The sequence below is a fragment of the Gadus macrocephalus genome, chromosome 9 (assembly GCF_031168955.1).
Source record: "Gadus macrocephalus chromosome 9, ASM3116895v1".
NCBI classification, from domain to species: Eukaryota; Metazoa; Chordata; class Actinopteri; order Gadiformes; family Gadidae; genus Gadus; species Gadus macrocephalus.
Window position 1 is genome coordinate 8637608 of NC_082390.1, and position 19059 is coordinate 8656666.

Consider the following 19059-nt stretch of genomic DNA (forward strand, 5'->3'; position numbering starts at 1 on the left):
AATTACTTCTGCTTGTTGTTCCCTAATGCGCACATGACTGTACTTTTCTAGATGGACGGTGCTGCACATTATACAACATAATCAGTGGTACACCTTCTCAACCACCAAATGGCGCTGTTTGACCTCTAGTATTAAACATAATCCGTGGTACACCTTCTCCATCACCAGATGGCTCTGTTTAACCTCCAGTATCCTCAGGAGGCGGACATTCTTAATAAAGTTCTTATGATTCGTGTCAATCCTCCAGACACTTGGCTAAACTCTTGCTATTAATAGCGTTAATTATATTTATTATTAATATCTGATATATGTTTTTGTTACATTCGCTAGCCTGTGTGCCTTTTCTGATCGAATACCAACTTTGACTATTTTTTGGCATCGTCTTCATTTATTTTATCTAGTATTTATATATTATACAAATATCTTCAAGGGGGGGGGCAAAACCTGCAACGCAGGACAACGTAAACACGAGTCACGTCGAGCACTAGGGCGTTCCGGCATCCAGCCCCGCCTCACTCATTTAAATATAATCTCTGATTGGTCAGATATCACTGCCTCGCCCACATTTCTTCCCATTTGTTGTTGTACCGAAGAACAAAAACAATCCGCACACACACTGAGGCTGGATGTAAAAACGAAAAACTGCCACATCCTCCAAGTATTCATTCGTGTCAGTCCCAACCTCAGGTTAAAGATGGTTTCTCCAGTGACGGTGGTGAGTAGCCTGTGCACTCTACTGCTGTGAAGCTGTGATTTTCACCATAAACAACACATGGGTTAAGTGGGGGGGGGGGGGGGGGGTCCAATGGTCTAATTCCAATGTGTCTTTACCAGTTTTTACCGACTCAATCGAAGTCTTATGTGCCTGTTCTGTATGTACCTGTTTTGTCATTATCTGGCGCTGTCTTGGATGTCAGTGCTTCTTGTGTGTTCAGGGGAAAGAATCCCCATCAATGTTTTTCTTAAAGCAGATGACAGTTTCACATCCTATCTTAGCATTATACTTGATCATCTTGATAAGCCACAATAGCCCCGCTACAACAAAGCCAGGTCGTTCTCTCATCCCCTGGGTACCATGGTCCGTACCGAGACGCTTCGACCGCAGCCGGGACAAAAAAAGGGTCACGTGACTCGTGCATCCATCCATGCGTTCTTGTGCAGCGGATGCGCCAGGAAACCTCCTGGCGGTGTTCTTTATTATCCTCCGTCGCGATTGTACTTTTCTATACAATATGATGCCTACACCACACGTAGCCCTGCTGTGATGCATCAGTTTGCATGCACCGGCGCCAGGTATTAGTCCTCCTGTGTGTGTCCACTTATTTGTGTCCACATAATTATTCCACGGTGTGTCGAATGATTCGACACACTGTCCTCATCCTCTCGCTTTGATTGATTGACGGTGTTTGTATCCTATTGCCCTAGTATTGATGGGTTTGATGGTGTTACTTGCCCTGAGCCATACTCTGTATGGACTGGAGAGATGGACCGGTCTTCTGAGGAGGCTAGTTTTGTTATCTAGGTGACAGACCATTTGAGGCTGTTAAGTAATGATGGGCCGGGGAGATTGTGAGACCAGCCCAAAAATGTTGAAAGCGATGTTACATAGTTAACACACTATTATGATAGTGTGTTAACTTTGACTTCTCACAAGTTTACCGACTTCCTTTTTGTAATCTTACACTATAAAGTAATGTATGCATGTAGTGTCCACGTATTCAGGATCTAATTCATGAGGATACGTTCGTGGTATTCCTCCATGTGTGGACATGATGCCAGCAGTGTTGGTACAAAGACTGATAGGCATAAGATACGCATCGCACACACACAGTGTTCACTAGGGATGGGAATCTCTTGGCACCTCACGATTTGATTCTATTCCGTTTATGAAGTCAACGATTCGATTATAAAACTATTATTCTCGATGCATCTCGATGCAACAATTTTTTTATGTTTCCATTTCCATCCATGCGTGATTTTTTAAAAAATATATATACATCTGAGTTTGCTACTCAGAGTTTGCTAAGCACTTCCTACATTTGTGACGATCATTAAAGACATTTACAGATTAATTAACTTATCTAATATTTTATTAGAGAAAAAGATTTTGTCACAAATATGACTTTCTATGAACAATGCAATAATCAATGCAGCTTGCATTACAACACAATATGGAAGTATGTTTCAGTTTTCTTTTCTTTCTAATCTTTCTTTTCTATGTCATTAAAGATAAAGCTGCTCTTGAATTAGAAGGAGTTCTTGTGTCTGGCTGTGAGTTTGCGTGCATGCTATGCGTAGGCTGAATCGCAATAGTGTCAAGACAAATCAGATTGGATACACACTGAAGATAAATTAAATAATTTTAAAATGACTAAAACTATCCTACTCTGGCGAACAGAATGTTGCAGCAGGCGAACAAAGTATTTTTTAATTCAGATTATTAATTTATCTGCATCGAGACGAAATCGTTCTAGAGAGAATCGCGATGTATCGAAGAATCGATTATCTTTCTCACCCCTTGTGTTCACCCACTCAGAATTTGAAACCTTAATAGGGTTCATCTTTTTTTAAACTTGTGCCAACAGTCTGTAGGTTATCGCCTTTCCTTTTTAATGTCGGAATCACAGGGTATTACAGTGTATCATTACAGTCTAGCATCATGTGGAGTGAGAGAGGATATATCATGTTTCGATTGTAGTTGAAAAAAAAGTAAATTTGATCCAGCATCTTGATATGAATCTTCTTGGAAAACGTGTCTCTGTACACAAGTTTAGCCAACATGAACATCTCTTTTGAAAAGCTGGTGTTTAACCTTGTACTGTTTCTCATGTCATGGTTATAATGGGCTAAATAAGTTATTAAGAAGAGTAGAGATGAGGAATGAATGCAGAAGCACTGTCCCTATCCATCCACGTTATTAACCATCATTATATTCTTTATTACGAGTGTAGCAGAGCTACGGTCACAACAGTGTCTGTAGTTAGTGAAACCACTGTTTGTGAAACTGCTCCTGTACACCTGAAAAAACATTCAACAAATGGCGTTTAAACAAGAGATGTTTACTTCCGCCCTAGGGAGACGGCCAGGGAGAGGATTAAATGTTTTTTGTACTTTCCTATATCATATTTCTATCACTCCGCTCAATGCTAACATGCGACCGACCTTGGACCAAACATATGCTTCATCTGGAGCTGTAGTTGGCTTGAGGGCCGCTGTGTGAGTCAGCGTCCCTGTGGCCCCACCTCTCTCCCCTTATCCCTGGGACCCAACAACTGGTGTGGTCCTCCTGGCTTCCATAATGGCCTTCGGGCTCCTGAGGTTCGCACTGCCCTCAAATCAGACGAGGCTGTGAAATATAGGAAGGGAAAGAAAATAGAATTAGACTAGCATTTATTCAGCGCTTTTCTAACCAGTGGCCACTCAAAGTGCTTTACATTATTGCCCGACATTCACACATTCATGCACACGTTCACACGCTGAACTCATCAGGAGCCGGGGATCGAACTAGCAACCTTCCGGTTACCAGCCAACCCGCTCTATCTCTTGAGCCACATGCCGCACCACATAGCCTGCAGTTCACCTGTTGATAAGCTCACTTTCCAAGGTGCTTTTGCCTCACTTGTTTTCTCTTGCATGTACTCTTTGATACAGAATGGTGATAAGCCACATGAATGCCAGTGCGGGCTCGTCATGAAATTGAAAAGCACTTTGTAACTTCAAAGTGTTTTGAGTGGCTGCTGGCCGTAACGGTGCGATGTCACTGTAGTCCTTTTGGTATTTTGAGTCAGGGCAAGGTAGGCCGTCCCTGAGACCCGGCGACTGCTCGGCCGTCATTGTCAGGGGGCCGGCACCTTAGCGGGAAACGGAGCACCTCATGGACGCTTCAGGTGGAGAAATCAGAGGTCACCACCACTGTGTCCCCATGAACCCTAATTGTATTAATGTGCTCTGGTCCGTTTAACAGACACGTCTATCACATGCTCTTTTATTATTTTGATTTTATTTGTTATGTGATGCTCAAGGGTAGCGGACAGAGCAAATAACAACGAAATAAGAAAGGAACAAATACAGACATTTGACAGACACGTCTGTCAAATGTCTGTATTTGTTCCTTTCTTATTTCGTTATTATTTGCTCTGTCCGTGATCCTGATTGAGTGACAGCTAGAAAAAGAATGAGGGTGAATGTTTGCTCCAATGAACACATGAACAACAGTGTAGACCCCCTGCAGGCCGCCCCCTGTTCCTACCTGAACCCTCATTGTGTCGACGTGACGCAAACAAAACAAGCACTGGGGAAGGGAAACGCCACTTCACAAACACAAACATGCACCTCTTGAACCCGCAAAGGCCGTGGGGGGCATCTCTCTCTCTCTCTCTCTCTCTCTCTCTCTCTCTCTCGCTCTCGCTCTCGCTCTCGCTCTCTCGCTCTCAATCCCTCCCTCCCTCCCTCCCCTCTTCTCTTCACTTCATTCCTCTCTCTCAATTCAATACAAAATAGCTTTATTTTTAGATAAGTATGTACATGGCCAGAACAGTTGAAGAAGTAAACAAGGAATACAAGAAGCAGTGGTACTGTTTGTTCTAGGAAAGTAACTACCCCCCCTCCCCCTCCACCATGTCTAGAAAGACCACTGGTCTCATGCAGGCTGAAAGGTCAGAGTCAGACGGCGTTTCGTTGCCAAGTAAACGCTGCCTTAAGCAATTTGCTGAGGTGTATCGATGCATAAAATACAATACAGGACAAATATATGAAAAGTAAAAATATATAGAACTGGCTGTTAGATGTACAAAATATAGCGTGCAGGAGTGCAGATGTAATAAATGACCTTATATGAGTCAGGTTGTGGGTTGAGTGTACGAAATGCTAAATCATGAACAGAAGCAGCAGGGTCTGCGGCTTTATGAATCAGATCTCTGAGACAAAGTAGGGGCTGTGTCTTGCAGTGGGCGAAAGAGCTGAATGGTTTTACATCAGTGATGTGTGGGCAGTTGGCACTGTACATGCAGGCCCCCTGGAGCAGAACTTGGGCGATATGTGAGGATATGAACCTGTCCGGGAGTTCTGCCATAGCCAGTCTGGACACACTCACACCACCACACCTCCACACCATTCACACATAACGCACGCACACATGCACAAACACACACTCATACACACAAATGCTCATTCACTCTCCCAGTCAGTCAGTCAGTCAGTCAGTCAGTCAGTTAAACAGTCATTCAGTCAGTCGGTCAGTCAGTCAGTGACAATCACACACTCATTCACTCACCCAGTCAGTCAGTCAGTACCTCACTCACCCTCAAACCTCCACCATGCATCCACATGCGCGGAAGTCACCCCCAAACAAGGAACGACCCAAAGATCTGGAAACCCTGAGAGCCAGCACTGCGTTGTATCTCAACCAGCGCCATTCCCCCCTCCCCCTCCTAGAGGCCCCACCTGGGCCGTCCCGATGGGCCTCCGAGGTTATTTGGACAGAAAGAGACAGTGAGTTGGACACAGTAGGTGGAGGGGGAAACCGGAGACCTCATTACCCAGGACAAACACACCCGATCTACACAAGATACGGGACTCATTTCTCCACAGGACAAACAGATCTCCGGTGATGGGAGGCAGAGGGGAGGTCATGGGAGGAGGGCAGGATGAACAGCGAGAGTTAGAGTGGAGAAACACACTCAATATAGGAGGAGATACCACGCTGAGGCATGCTATCTGTTTGTTCTTGCCTTTAATAATACAGAACGATATATACAGAGCAGATGAATGATGTAGAATACAATGGGGAACCACAGATATGCAACGATATTATATTCCACTCGATGTACGAGTTCAGACAGAAAAATAAAGTTTGCGTAAAAAGTTAAAGGAAGCAAGTGTGCGCACTTATTGTATATTGTACGTCCCGGCACTTAAAAATAGTACTTAGCATTGTGTAGCATCTTATCCTAGCTATCTCTGTTGTATACAGGGAATGGGTTAACCTAGCAATTGTTAGTGTTGTTGTTCCTATGAACATCCTTACTGTACTGAGAGCGTTTTAGAAGTCGCTTTGGATAAATGCGTCTGCTAAAAGCCCTCAATATAAATGTAGATGTAAGTGTTGATCGGAGAGATGGCTTGAAATTCAAAACCAGGGAACTGGTTTTGAGACACACACACACACACACACACACACATCTCACTTACTCATTCAATCACCAGTCAGTCACCCACTCATTACCTCACCCATTCAGTTATTCAGCCATTCAGTCACTCATTCACTCACCCAGTTGGTCAGTCAGTTCGTCACTCAGTCACTCAGTCACTCATTCACTCACCCAGTCACTCATTCACTCACCCAGTCAGTCAGTCAGTCAGTCAGTCAGTCAGTCAGTCAGTCAGTCAGTCAGTCAGTCAGTCAGTCAGTCAGTCAGTCAGTCAGTCACTCACTCACTCACTCACTCACTCACTCACTCACTCACTCACTCACTCACTCACTCACTCACTCACTCACTCACTTCAACCTCCACTATACAACTATGTGGTCCTATTGGCTCCTCTGCAGGTGAAGAGCGAGGGCCCCAAGCTGGTGCCCTTCTTCAAGGCCACCTGTGTGTACTTCGTGCTGTGGCTGCCCACCTCCAGCCCCTCCTGGTTCAGCGCCCTCATCAAGTGTCTGCCCATCTTCTGCCTCTGGGTCTTCCTCCTGGCCCACGGGTTCAGCTTCCTGCGGGCGAACTCCAACGCCCGTAAGATCCTGGCCGGCCTCATCTTCTCCTCCCTCGGCGACGCGTTCCTCATCTGGCAGGAGCAGGGCTACTTCAGCCACGGTGAGGGGTCGACTCGTCCGGAAATGAACTGCCGTTCATCGCTTACTTTATGCTAGTGACTTTACTTTAAAAAGTTACTTTAAAAAAGTTACTTCACTCTGCAGTAAATTCAGATGTTGTGTTAAAACAGTCCTCGTCAAACAATTACTGTGATGTTTTCGTGTCGTTTTTACACGACCCAAAGCACCATCCGTGTGCGTGTTATCCATGCTGTGTCACCGTGAGCTTCCGGCCCCCTGCATGTGGCTCAGGAGGAAGAGCGGGCGGGCTGGTAACCGAAAGGCTGCTAGGTCGGCCTGACGGCCTCCTAGTTGAGTGTCCAGGTGTCTGACACCTCACCCTAACTGCTCTCGACGAGCTGGCTGTCGCCTCGCATGGTTGTCAACGCCGTCGGTGTGTGAAATGTATTCATGAATGGGTGAATAATAGGCAATATTGTAAAGTGCTTTACATTTGCATTTAGGGCATTTAGCAAACTTTTATCCAAAGCGACTTACAATGATTAATACACACATTCACACACCGACGACGGAGTCAACCATGTTGGGAGCAGTTGGGGTGAGGTGTCTCGCTCAAGGACACTTTGACACTCAGGAGGAGCCGGGGATCGAACTAGCAACCTTCCGGTTACCAGCCAACCCACTCTACCTCCGGAGCTAGGCCGACCCCGGCCTTGTGTGGCCGCCGGTTAGAACAGCGCGGTATAAAGGCAGTCCGTTTTACCATTTACCTCGCAGGCCTTCTGATGTTCGCCATCACCCACATCCTCTACTCCGCGGCCTTCGGCATGCGGCCGCTGAACCCGGCGGCGGGCCTTCTGACCGGCGGCGCGTCGGCCGTGTCCTACGCCCTGCTGTACCCCTACCTGTCCGGGCCCTTCACCTACCTGGTGGCCGTCTACGTCGCCCTCATCGGCTTCATGGGCTGGCGGGCCATCGCGGGCGTGCGGCTCACCGACGACCTGTGGACGTGGACCCGGCTGTCGGCGTGCCTGGGCGCGGTGCTCTTCATGGCGTCCGACCTCACCATCGCCGTCAACAAGTTCTGCTTCCCCGTGCCGCACTCGCGCGCCATCATCATGGCCACCTACTACGCCGCGCAGATGCTGATCGCCCTGTCCGCCGTGGAGTGCCAGGACGCCGCCAACGCCGCCGCAGCCGCACAGGTGGTCCGGGAGAAGAAGAGGATGTGAAAGGTATCGTGTAGTTACCGCGGCAACAAGACGGAGATGGATAAAGCCCAGCCCGACCCCCCCCTCCCCGACTCAGCCACCTTTTCAGCCCAGCGTCGGGCGTCAGGCTCGGCGCCCTGGCAACAACCCAACCGAAACCCTCGAAGCGTTTTGCCCCTTTGTTTTTTTACCATGGCAACCGTGTCCATCACAACAGAGCAGACCTCTTCGCCTAGACAACGGTACTGTCCTCATGGTCACAAACCTGGTTACCATGGAGATACGGTAGCCATGGTCATCTGCTTTGTACCTGCAGTACACCAGACATTTGTATCTGTGTTGCGTCACAAACACTCAGTGTGTGTGTGTGTGTGTGTGTGTGTGTGTTGGTGTTTGTGTGTATGTGTGTATGTGTGTGTGTGTATATGAGCACAGAGCACCAGTTTCCCCCTAATCACCCCCATTGCGGTTCAGTTATCTCTTAACGTTACACAGCCAAATTGTGCAATCTCACTTTTTGTGCTTCCCCTCCATGCTCCCACAGTATTCTCTGTGTCACGCTACACGTCACTCCCTACATCACCTTATTAACCAGGTCTCCACACTGGTTGTCTGGCAGTGTTGTCCCTCTTGAGAACTGAACAAGGCTGCTGCTCTAGAGGAACTCCATCACCACAGCCTGTCTCTGCCATCGACGAGTCTCTCCGTTCCCCTTGACGACAACCGCATTGACGCCATGCTGTTCTCAAGGCCCTGTGTGTAAGGAGGAGGAGGGGGAGGAGGAGGGGGAGGAGGAGAAGGTGGGGGAGGAGGAGGAAGGAAGAGAAAAAGGAAAAACAGAAAACAGGAAGAATAAGAAAGCATTGCAGAAGCTGAAACCACAGCATTCTTCCACACAGAGCTGTCGTATGTTCAGACTGTCCCCCTTCTCTGTGAGAAATCGTTTTCCATTTATGGACTTTGTGTGCCGATATCCCACAATGCCCAGCGGTGCAGTGTTGTAAAAGGCAGTTTATTTATTGCTATTTGATCAATGCCGAAAGAGAAACTCGGCAGACGACTTCTGTTGATAGGAAATGGTGAAAGATGTTCTCTATTCTCAGCCCAATCAGGAAGTGGAACGGCCGAAGTGTACATGCTGATTGGTCACTTGGTGCTGAGCCACCAAAAAAGGCCGTAAGCGTTGAGGGGTGGAAATTGCAGAAATCATGTGTTCATGTGCTCATCGATTGTGGTCGGGTCTTTAAAGCTACACCTACACACACACACGCACAGATACACACACCCACTCACACACACACACGCACGCACACACACACACACACACACACACACACACACACACACACACACACACACACACACACACACACACACACACACACACACACACACACATGCATACAATCTTACAAACCTGCAAAGCACCTTGACTTTTGAAAGGTTGCTTTGACAGAAACATTATTACACACACCCCCACACACACAAATGAAAACAAACTTGTTTTTAATCCTACAAAGCACCTCGTCTTTTAAAAGGTTGCTTGGATTGAGACTTTATCACACACGCACACACACACACACACACACACACACACACATTTCTACATACACTGTCCTGGGACACCATGACCTTTACGGGCTGCAACATGGTGACCAGAGCAGTGTTGTGGAAGCCAGGCAGCAGAAACTGGTTTCATGTTAACACAGACTTGTACTCTCCCCCACTCTTCTCCGGAGAGACACCGTCTGCACTGGAGCTGTGATGACCTTGTGTTCTGTCTGTTGCACGTGTTTGGGTTTCAGAGCATTTCTTTGAGGAAGTGAAACAAGTGGGACATCATGATCAGCAGTCCATCCTAGCAACACGGTTGCTGTGAACGATCGCTGAACCAACTCTGTACAATCCTGTATCTATAACTCTGCCCTGCTGAACAATCTCATGGTACATCTCATGTACAGTACACATTTTGGTAAAAAAACCATTGTTTATTTACTTATTAATACTCACCTATACCATACCTATCAAAGGGACTTATGCTAATATTCAGTGGCACAATGTACTTATGAATACGTATTACTTATTATTATCGATAGCACTGTTGATAACTGATGCTGTGGTGTCTTTGGCCCCGAGGGGAGGAATACTTTAACAGTCTGAGTTGTGTTTGTAATTCTAGGTCATTGACCTGAGGTGCTGTCTGCAGTGCTCTCACACACGGCGTGTTCAAACAGGAACTTCATTCTGCCGGTGAAGCAGAAACTGCGGCATTTTGCAGTGTGGCGGGTCAACCTCTTCGGTCCGTAAGGAAGTCTCGTTGCCAAAGGGTCCGTTTTATCAAAGTGACTCCTTTTCGTGTCTTGTTTATCATCTGCTTGTATATATCAGCAGAAACTTCAGGCTCAGTCGGTCCAGACTTATGTTGCTGTGTTCTGTGTTCTGTGTTCTGCCTGCAGACAGACAGACAGTGTCTGGTGTGAAGGCAAGCCAGCTTTGTCTGGGTGTAATCAGCCGCTGCTGAGGAATCTCCTCGGAACAGACGCTTACATCTGTCAGGAGAAAGAGAAACAACAGTATGTCGCTGTCGGTACAGCAAGGATGTTCATAGGACCAAGTGCCAAGCACTTATAATCATTAGGTTAACCCATTCCCCGTATACGATAGAAAGGACAAGATGCTACCCAATGCTAAGTATTATTTTTAAAGCCAAGGACGTACACCATACAATAAGTGCGTACATTAAGTGCCAGGACGCACAACATACAATAAGTGCATATATGTGTGCTATGATGTATTTAGAGGGAGGAAACGGATGCAACGATCGATTAACGGAACTGCAATCGTACTCATCCTTGGGGCGTGGGTTGTTTATGTAAGCACCGCATTCCTGGTCCCAAATATTACATAAAAAACACTTTGCTCCTTCGCTGGTATCCTGCTGCAGGAGGACAGGAGCCCTATAAGGACTCTTTCCTGAAGCCCCGTCCAGATCTGTGATGATGTCACTGGACTTCCGGACAGCGTTCCATCTTTGGTCCGACGTGGGGCCGTTTCGTCTCCGTCGGTTCTTCCGACGGTTCGGTCAAGAATGATCAATTGATTTAGACCAATGATGTGCATTTAAAGCTAGCACTAGATCGGCTCGATCTAGTCTAGGAGTCCTCTCTGTATGAGTTATATATAGATTTGATATTCTATATCGACACAAACATTGCCCTGGGAGCCTCTCTCTCTCTCTCTCTCTCTCTCTCTCTCTCTCTCTCTCTCTCTCTCTCTATCTCTCTCTCCAGAGCAAGCAGCCCAGGTTGTGATGTGTGTGTGTGTGTGTGTGTTGGGGGGGGAGGGGGGATGGAAAAAAGGGCCTGTGGTTTCATTTAATCCACGGCACAGTTTTGTCTTTTTTTCTGGTTTGGTTTTTCCTGAACCTTTCCAGACATTCTGTTTATATCCCCTTGCTGTGTGCTTATTAACTCGAGGTTGACCTCTGCTTGCTTGTTTCCAGGGGGCTAAAATTAGGACGGGCCGGACTTTCTTTATTTTTTACTGCGTTTTAGATCTGAAAAGCCAATCCCCTGATGTCAACCCACATGGACATTGACTTCACAGGGCGTGGCTGGTTCAGTCTCGCTCACCAGGTGTTCTAGGTCCTTACAGTCCGTTACCTGTTAACTACGGCACTTTTTTCAGTAGACTTAAGCCAGTCAGTACATGCTCTTTTTACAATTTTAAAACACACACTCTTGTATGCATTTATAACGAACCACCTTTTTCATTTTCATATATATCGTGAGGAGAGGAGAGCTGTCTGTAGGCATGCTCTCGCATTGTGCTGTGTGTCTTCACCGTTGAAGGCTGAGAGAAATGCTGGGGAATGTATTGACAAGTTTTTTTAGCTTCACGTTGATGGAATCCTTTCATTTCTGAAGTCTTGCATAGAATGTATGCGGACAATGCTATCTGTAGATCTTTAGATTAGAGTCTCTTTCCTCAGGCGTGCTCCTGAAATGCATTGATTTCCTGTCACGATGGGCGCCAAAAAACTCTTAAAAGCTCTTCTGAACAAATGAATAAATGCTGGATTTCGATTGAATCTTGTTATCATCTTGCCTTGTCCTTAACTTTTCAATTTAGTGCTCTGGTTTTCACCCATGAATGTAGAGGTCAGACTCTTTCCCTTAGTGAACTTACTACGAATGTGAATCAATGGAAAATAAATGCAAATGCAATGCAACTTCCCCAGTGTGTCTCCTGCTCCATTTTGTACTCAAATTCCTTAAACCACAACAATCCTGAATGTAAATTACTTCCTACGAGCCATTCCTCGACAATCACAATTCAATTTGTTGCTGTGTGGAGGCGATTAAACCGTGCCTTATTTCCTCTGAGGAATCAGTGATATTGTCTTTGTGCTGAGGCTGCGGTGAGGCTGTGGTGAGGCTGTAGTGAGCCCTGGTAGAGCAGAGAGAGGCTGTGGTGAGGCTGTAGTGAGGCTGCAGTGAGGCTGCAGTGAGGCTGTAGTGAGGCTGCAGTGAGGCTGTAGTGAGCCCTGGTAGAGCAGAGAGAGGCTGTGGTGAGGCTGTAGTGAAGCTGTAGTGAGGCTGCGGTGAGGCTGTGGTGAGGCTGTAGTGAGCCCTGGTAGAGCAGAGAGAGGCTGTGGTGAGGCTGTAGTGAAGCTGTAGTGAGGCTGCAGTGAGGCTGTAGTGAGGCTGTAGTGAGCCCTGGTAGAGCAGAGAGAGGCTGTAGTGAGGCTGTAGTGAGCACTGCCGAGCCTCAAAGGGCAGGGCTGAGTGCTGTGGAGGCCCGTGGCTGTCCGTCGTGCTCCGCCGCTGGGGCAGAGAGCCCTGAGAACAGCCTCCTGCAGCGCTGGGAACACATCCAACCTTCTGCTGCTATTCCTGTCCTGCTTCCTGCCCTGGCCTCGTGTCTGCATGGCTCTAGTGCACGCATTCACTTTCACACACACATTTACTGCTATGCATGCACATACCCACACATACACATGCTTTATATCCCTCAAACCTGCACACCTACACACACACACACACTCACACACACCCTAACTCCACTCCTACACAAACTTGCACTTTTACTATCCACCTGCATGAACACACACATACATACACAATCAATAATTTGCATACACATACACACACACACACACACACATGCTATTTAACTCTCAAACCTACACACACACACACACACACACACACACACACACACACGCACACACACGCACACACATTAACTTCCACTTTAAGCACCCTTGCACTTTAACTCATCTCCACCATCAAAGACACACAGACAAACATAGATACAAACACACACGTTAATTGTATCTCCTATTCACACACACACACACACACACACACACACACACACACACACACAAATACACACACCCACGCTCTGCCACTCCTGTCCCAATGCGTTTCATTCATTGGAAGCCAAGAGTGAGCCCTCAAAGGTCCTCTCTTTCACACTGAGATGAACTGATCAGCGCTCTAAACAAGGACAAAGGAAGGAAGGCAGTGAGGGAGGCAGGAAGGAAGGAAGGAAGGAAGGAAGGAAGGAAGGAAGGAAGGAAGGAAGGAAGGAAGGAAGGAAGGAAGGAAGGATGTGGAGCAGACAATCCTAAACGGAAGTGATCTCATGAAATTATGTAAGCTCCAAACCAGGTGGTGAAAGAAAGACAGAAGAACGTCATAGAGATTGACACACATATATTGACAGACAGATGATCTGATCCGAGTGATCATAAAAGGAAATAGGCTGTGATTAATTTGGTTAGTCACTTATAATGACAGTGAGCGATACCCTACAGAATGACTCACACCTTCCCGCTATCTCCCATTCTGTACTCCATAAGCAGCTTCAGAAACAACTCTGACCCCTGGTGTTCAGCTTCTGTTACCACACACAAAAAAATCACTGCATTTAGAAATGTGGTCGTTTATTTACAAATATAATTTGTAAAAAGTGCTATAAACAATTTTTCGATTTTCGTATTATGAAATTAATGTGCATGGATCAGTATGTAGTTCAGCACCAGTGTAGTTCTTCACCAGTGTATGTAGTTCAAAAGTGAATCGCAACACAAACATCTTTACGTCTAAAAGAGGAGGGCTCCTTTACTGAGGTCCCTGTGTGATCCTGTTCTCCCCTCGACTCCGTATTTAAACCACGCTCTGTCCACCTTCTCGTCGTCCAGGGCAACGCAGAGCTCAGCAAGGGCGCCCGTGGGACACAAAACATCCGACATGTCGCTCTTCACTGCGAAGAAGCGCTCTGCAGAGCAAAGCAGCGATCGATAAACATGCTGATGGATATCTGCACAGCCAGCCTCGGGTCATGTTCGACCGATGTCTGCACGAGAAGGGTCACATAGAGTGATGCACTGAGGCTGTCATTCAATTATTTACTTCCAATTTGAGATAGATGGATCTATAGATATATGGAGAGACAGACAGACAGACAGACAGACAGACAGACAGACAGACAGACAGACAGACAGACAGACAGACAGACAGACAGGGATAAGATTCAGACAAATACAAAGATACACACACAGATACACACACAGAAATTGACAGAAAGATGCATAGACACAGAGGGATGCACACACATAGATACACAGACATACACAGATACACACAGACACATACACAGACAGATACAAAAACAGATAAACAGACACACATACACAAATACACAGACAGATTCAAAAACAGACACATATAAACACATACCGTGTGGATTAACAAATGCATGCACAAAGTTGTGCATGCAGGGACACACATAAATCCACACGCACACGCACACACGACTGCGTATGCGTGTGTGTGTTTGCTACGTTCCTTCTTTCCTCAGCGTTTTGCGGTGGCTCTTACGGCCTACGAGGAGGGTTCTGGTGGCCCTCAGGTCTCCCACGCTGATGTCGTAGCCCCCCGCGTCCCTGGCCTTCATGCCTCTGATCTCCAGTGTGTAGGTCAGCCCGTCCTCCGAGAGGGACGGCTCCAACTCCTCGTCTCTCCTCACCCGTCACCTGCTGCGTCACAAACAAACCAAGGCTTCAGGGACCCCTCGGTTTATTCAACAGGACATCTTGGATGGCGGTGAAGGCTGGGTTTCACACCTCAGGGAAGCATGCAACCTGTGTGCTAGGTAGAAGTCCTAAAAAGGAAATAAACCCCTTTTTATTTGTCATTTGTCGTATTAATCTCAATCAAATGGATCTGTTGCGATGTGCTGAAAATATTTGGTATATTTCAGTCAAAAGGTGACAACATGAATGGAGACTGCAACAGTACAACGTGCATCCGTTGATGTTATTCCAGATAATGATGAAACGCAGCTCCTGACACTGAACTTGTGAATCCCAGCTGTGACTGAGTCCTCGTTTTGGCATTCTATTCGTTTGTACATGCCCAGACTATTCAATTACGATAAGAATAGTACTTAACTAATCCCAGAGGGGTTATTTGGCATCAGCGGGGGTAACAACCTGAATCTTTCTTCCATTGCTCTGCCTGGTTTAAAACCCTAAAGTGTTTGGTTCAAATGGTTCAAACACCATCCAGACAGGAGGTGTTTCAGACTTCTGAGAGACGCTCACTTCAAGAATGACAGTCTGGCGCTCTGTCACTCTGATGGGCTGGAAGTCTGACAGGAGGTTCAGAGGCTTGCCTGCATGGGAGAGAGAGGGAGAGGGAGATACAGAGAGGTAGAGACAGGGAGGGAGGGTGGGAGACACGAAGACACATTTAGAGGGAGTGACGGAGTGTGGGAGGGAGTGAGTGAGGGAGGGAGTGAGGGAGTGTGGGAGGGAGTGAGAGAGGGAGGGAGTGAGGGACGAAGGAGGGAGGGAGGAGAGGTAAAGGGAGAGATGGAGACACACAGAAGGCGGAAGGAGTGAGAAAGAGGAAGAGAGGGAGCGATGAGGGAGAGGGAGGGAGGGAGGGAGGGAGAGTGCGCGATGGAGAGAGATAGAGTGTGAGAAAATTAGGGTTAGAGATCGGCACATCTTGAGAGACGGTAGGCCTATACCTCCTGCTTCTCAGCCACCGCCTACGTTCACCCGTCAATCATGACATGTCCCTTGGTCGATATCGAGTCCCAACACCACCCTGCTACACACAACCCCTCAACATGAGGGGGTGTTAGAAGATGTCCCTCTCAGGGTGGTCCTCACCCCTCCAGCAGGGCTGAGGGGGGAGAGAACAGGGAGGCATGGATCCGAGGGGGAGGTGCAACACAGACACACGCACACGCACACACACACACACACACACACACACACACACACACACACACACACACACACACACACACACACACACACGTGCGCACAATTGCCTGTGAATTAGAAAATGTATGAACATAGATGTGCATGCAGGGACGCACATAAATCTCCATGCATGCAGGCAGACACACATACACACACACACGCACACACATACACACACACACAAATACGCACACACACGCACCAACACTAACAAATGCAAAAACAAAACCAATACACATGTGGCAACATTCCAATATGCACAGGCACACACAAACACACACTGTGGCATCCCGCCCCGTAAACCTCGGCCCGGACCAGCCCGAGGGTTGGTCCTGGATGGCCGTTACCACCGTCACCCACCAGCCGGCGACGGAGAGCACCGACCGAACCCCAATCAGCGTGATTGGGGGACACCTGGCCGAAAGCCGAGGAGCCACTATAAGAGGACTGACATTTGGGCAGACCAGGGACGGGAGCGAGGAAGGAGGAAGCGCTCGTGTCCGCGAGAGGCCAGAGGCCCACGGAGGCCCACGGAGGCCCACGGAGGCCCACGGAGGCCCACGGAGGCCCACGGAGGCCCACGGAGGCCCACGGAGGCCCACGGAGGCCGGAGGCCCACGGAGGCCCTAGAGACCCTAGAGACCGCGAGTACCTTGTTTGTTTAAGTTGTCTGCAATAAATGCCTTTAATGGCTAAACCCTCACTGCCAAGCGTCGTTTGTCCGTGGAACCCGGCTCATTCGAGGAGCGGGTTGCCACAACACACACCCACACACACACACACACACAGTGCATGTTGGCATTGGGGTCCTTCAGCTCAAGGATGGTTTCATACCCAGTGTTGGAGCCCACTCTACCCCGGAGGTTCTCCAAGGCCTGCAGAACACGGACCATTTGTGGAGAGACCTCAGTGGCCAGTACTGCAGCCTCACTGCCAGAAGGTTAGGGACCGTTCTGGAAGGGGTCTAGGAGTGTGTGTTCACCTCGTGTTCACGTAGGAGTCTTATGGGCCTGCCTGTCTTTCTGTCTGTCTACCTGCCTGTTTGCCTTGCTGTCTGTCTGCCTGCCTGCCTGTCTGTCTGCCTGCCAGTCTGTCTGTCTGACAGTGTCTGTCATGGGCATGTGTAATATATATATAGGCCTGTATTAATGGGAAAAATAATTGTTTTGCAAAGTAATTCAAACATTTGACAGAATGTTCTGGGTCTGCATTATTTTATAACGGAGTCGGGGGAAATCAGCTTTTCTATTTCAATTCCGCGGTCACTCTGTCAGTGATCTGGACAAGTGTGGCTTTAAAAGCTCCGAGTCACTCACCGTTTATTTAACATCCTCTTCAAGTCCAGAGATGGATCTAGATAAAAAAACTGAGCCAAAACAAACCATATCAAAAAAATACTAAATCATACTCGATAGAATTTCTTTGTGTCTTGTATTCTTCAGACTCATCTCAGTGACCACGATGGAGGCAGAGTAGCTGGTGTCTCCACGTTCATTGGATACACTTCCCATCAGCATCCTCCATGAACGCACTCTTGATCTATGGATTCATACAATCACAACATCGTCATTCAGACAGCTTTTTCTGAATGGAAGACATTATCCGTTTCATTAATGGTTTGTTTAAGAAAGCTAAGTGGGAGAACAAATGTGTTCATTGCATAGGAACACAAATGGTTTTCGCTCCGGTTTCTTCAACGTGCAATACTCCTGTCCGACTTTAGGGGGCATTAGAGCGCTGTTACTCCCCGCATTAACGTTTCCCAATCAGCCCTAAACAGAGAAACAGATGGCAAAGGAGAATGTGTGTGTCAGCACCAACAAGTTAATTGCTTTCTAATAGCTAGTTAAGCTTTACTTAAGCTCCCAGGCTGGGACAGAGACGGCATAGAGCCCATCCCAGTGTGGTTGGAGATAAAAGGAACAGTGTGGCTTGCTTTTTTTCCCTTTCCCACTCTCCTTCCGCCCATGATGCATGAGTTGGTGTCTAAGTTGACAGTGCTAAGATGGCCGGTGCGAAAAAAAGACTAGTTTAAGCTTCTCTGTCAGGCTTAGAGACAGCGGGCTCCACACATCCATCCAGCTAAAGGCAAAGCCGCACGCCTCTGCTCTCCAAGGATCTGTCGCTATATTCCCGGGGATTTTAAAAGGACGTGGTCATTATAAAGACGAGTCACAGAGCGATAGAAAAGCCAAGGGAATCTGCACCAGCAAGTGAGGTGCCGATCCCGGGTAGATTTACACCAAACCTTTGGAGACTTTAAATGGTTTGAGCGTTCACATTTCACTCATCACTTTTTTTCCTAGTATAACATCGAGAGCATTTAATTCCCCGTTAAGAACGGAAGGTGTGTGTGTGTGTGTGTGTGCGTGTGAGTGTGTGTATGCGTGTGCACGTGCCTGTGGTCGAACATTGAGGATGTGCTGCTTGGCGAAGACATCGTGGAAGGTCCCTGTCTCCTCGGACAGAGAAGTCATAGTATTCCAACGCTGTTCCCAGTTTCCCCTCCCGGTACCTGGGCAACGGTAGGCCATTATCCCGTCAACACAATGAGAGGAACTGTATCTTTCGTTTATTCTTTGTACCTAACTTTTCTTTTTAGTATTTTTTTCTGTGTCTAAATGAGTCAAATGTTCCTACGATGTTAGAGATACCCCGCATGTTAAGAGAGACTACACATTCACCTCGTTACAAGGAGAGTCAGATGGAACAGAAATGACTCACAACACCTACCTACTCAACTATTATGCTTTCCCGACCCCAATAAATTGATTCATACAAAGAATTTT

General features: G+C 47.4%; 1 protein-coding gene across 12 annotated transcripts; it reads left to right on the forward strand.

Annotated features, from left to right (window-relative positions):
• The first annotated feature begins 558 nt into the window (after positions 1–558).
• On the forward strand, positions 559–12218 carry tmem86a (transmembrane protein 86A). 12 transcript variants are annotated; one of them, XR_009527437.1, is made up of 5 exons: positions 559–715; positions 6548–6812; positions 7550–9955; positions 10163–10282; positions 10928–12218. XR_009527437.1 is itself a non-coding variant. In XM_060061706.1 (4 exons), exons 1-3 carry the CDS (start codon positions 695–697, stop codon positions 8002–8004), a joined length of 741 nt encoding a protein of 246 aa, XP_059917689.1. In that variant the 5' UTR covers positions 559–694; the 3' UTR covers positions 8005–8007; positions 9087–12218. The 12 variants fall into 12 exon arrangements, 3 of the variants coding, with proteins under 3 accessions (XP_059917689.1, XP_059917690.1, XP_059917688.1); XR_009527439.1 differs by having other exon boundaries at positions 7550–9927; XR_009527436.1 differs by having other exon boundaries at positions 7550–8742; positions 9087–9159; positions 9789–12218.
• The last annotated feature ends 6841 nt before the right edge of the window (positions 12219–19059 follow it).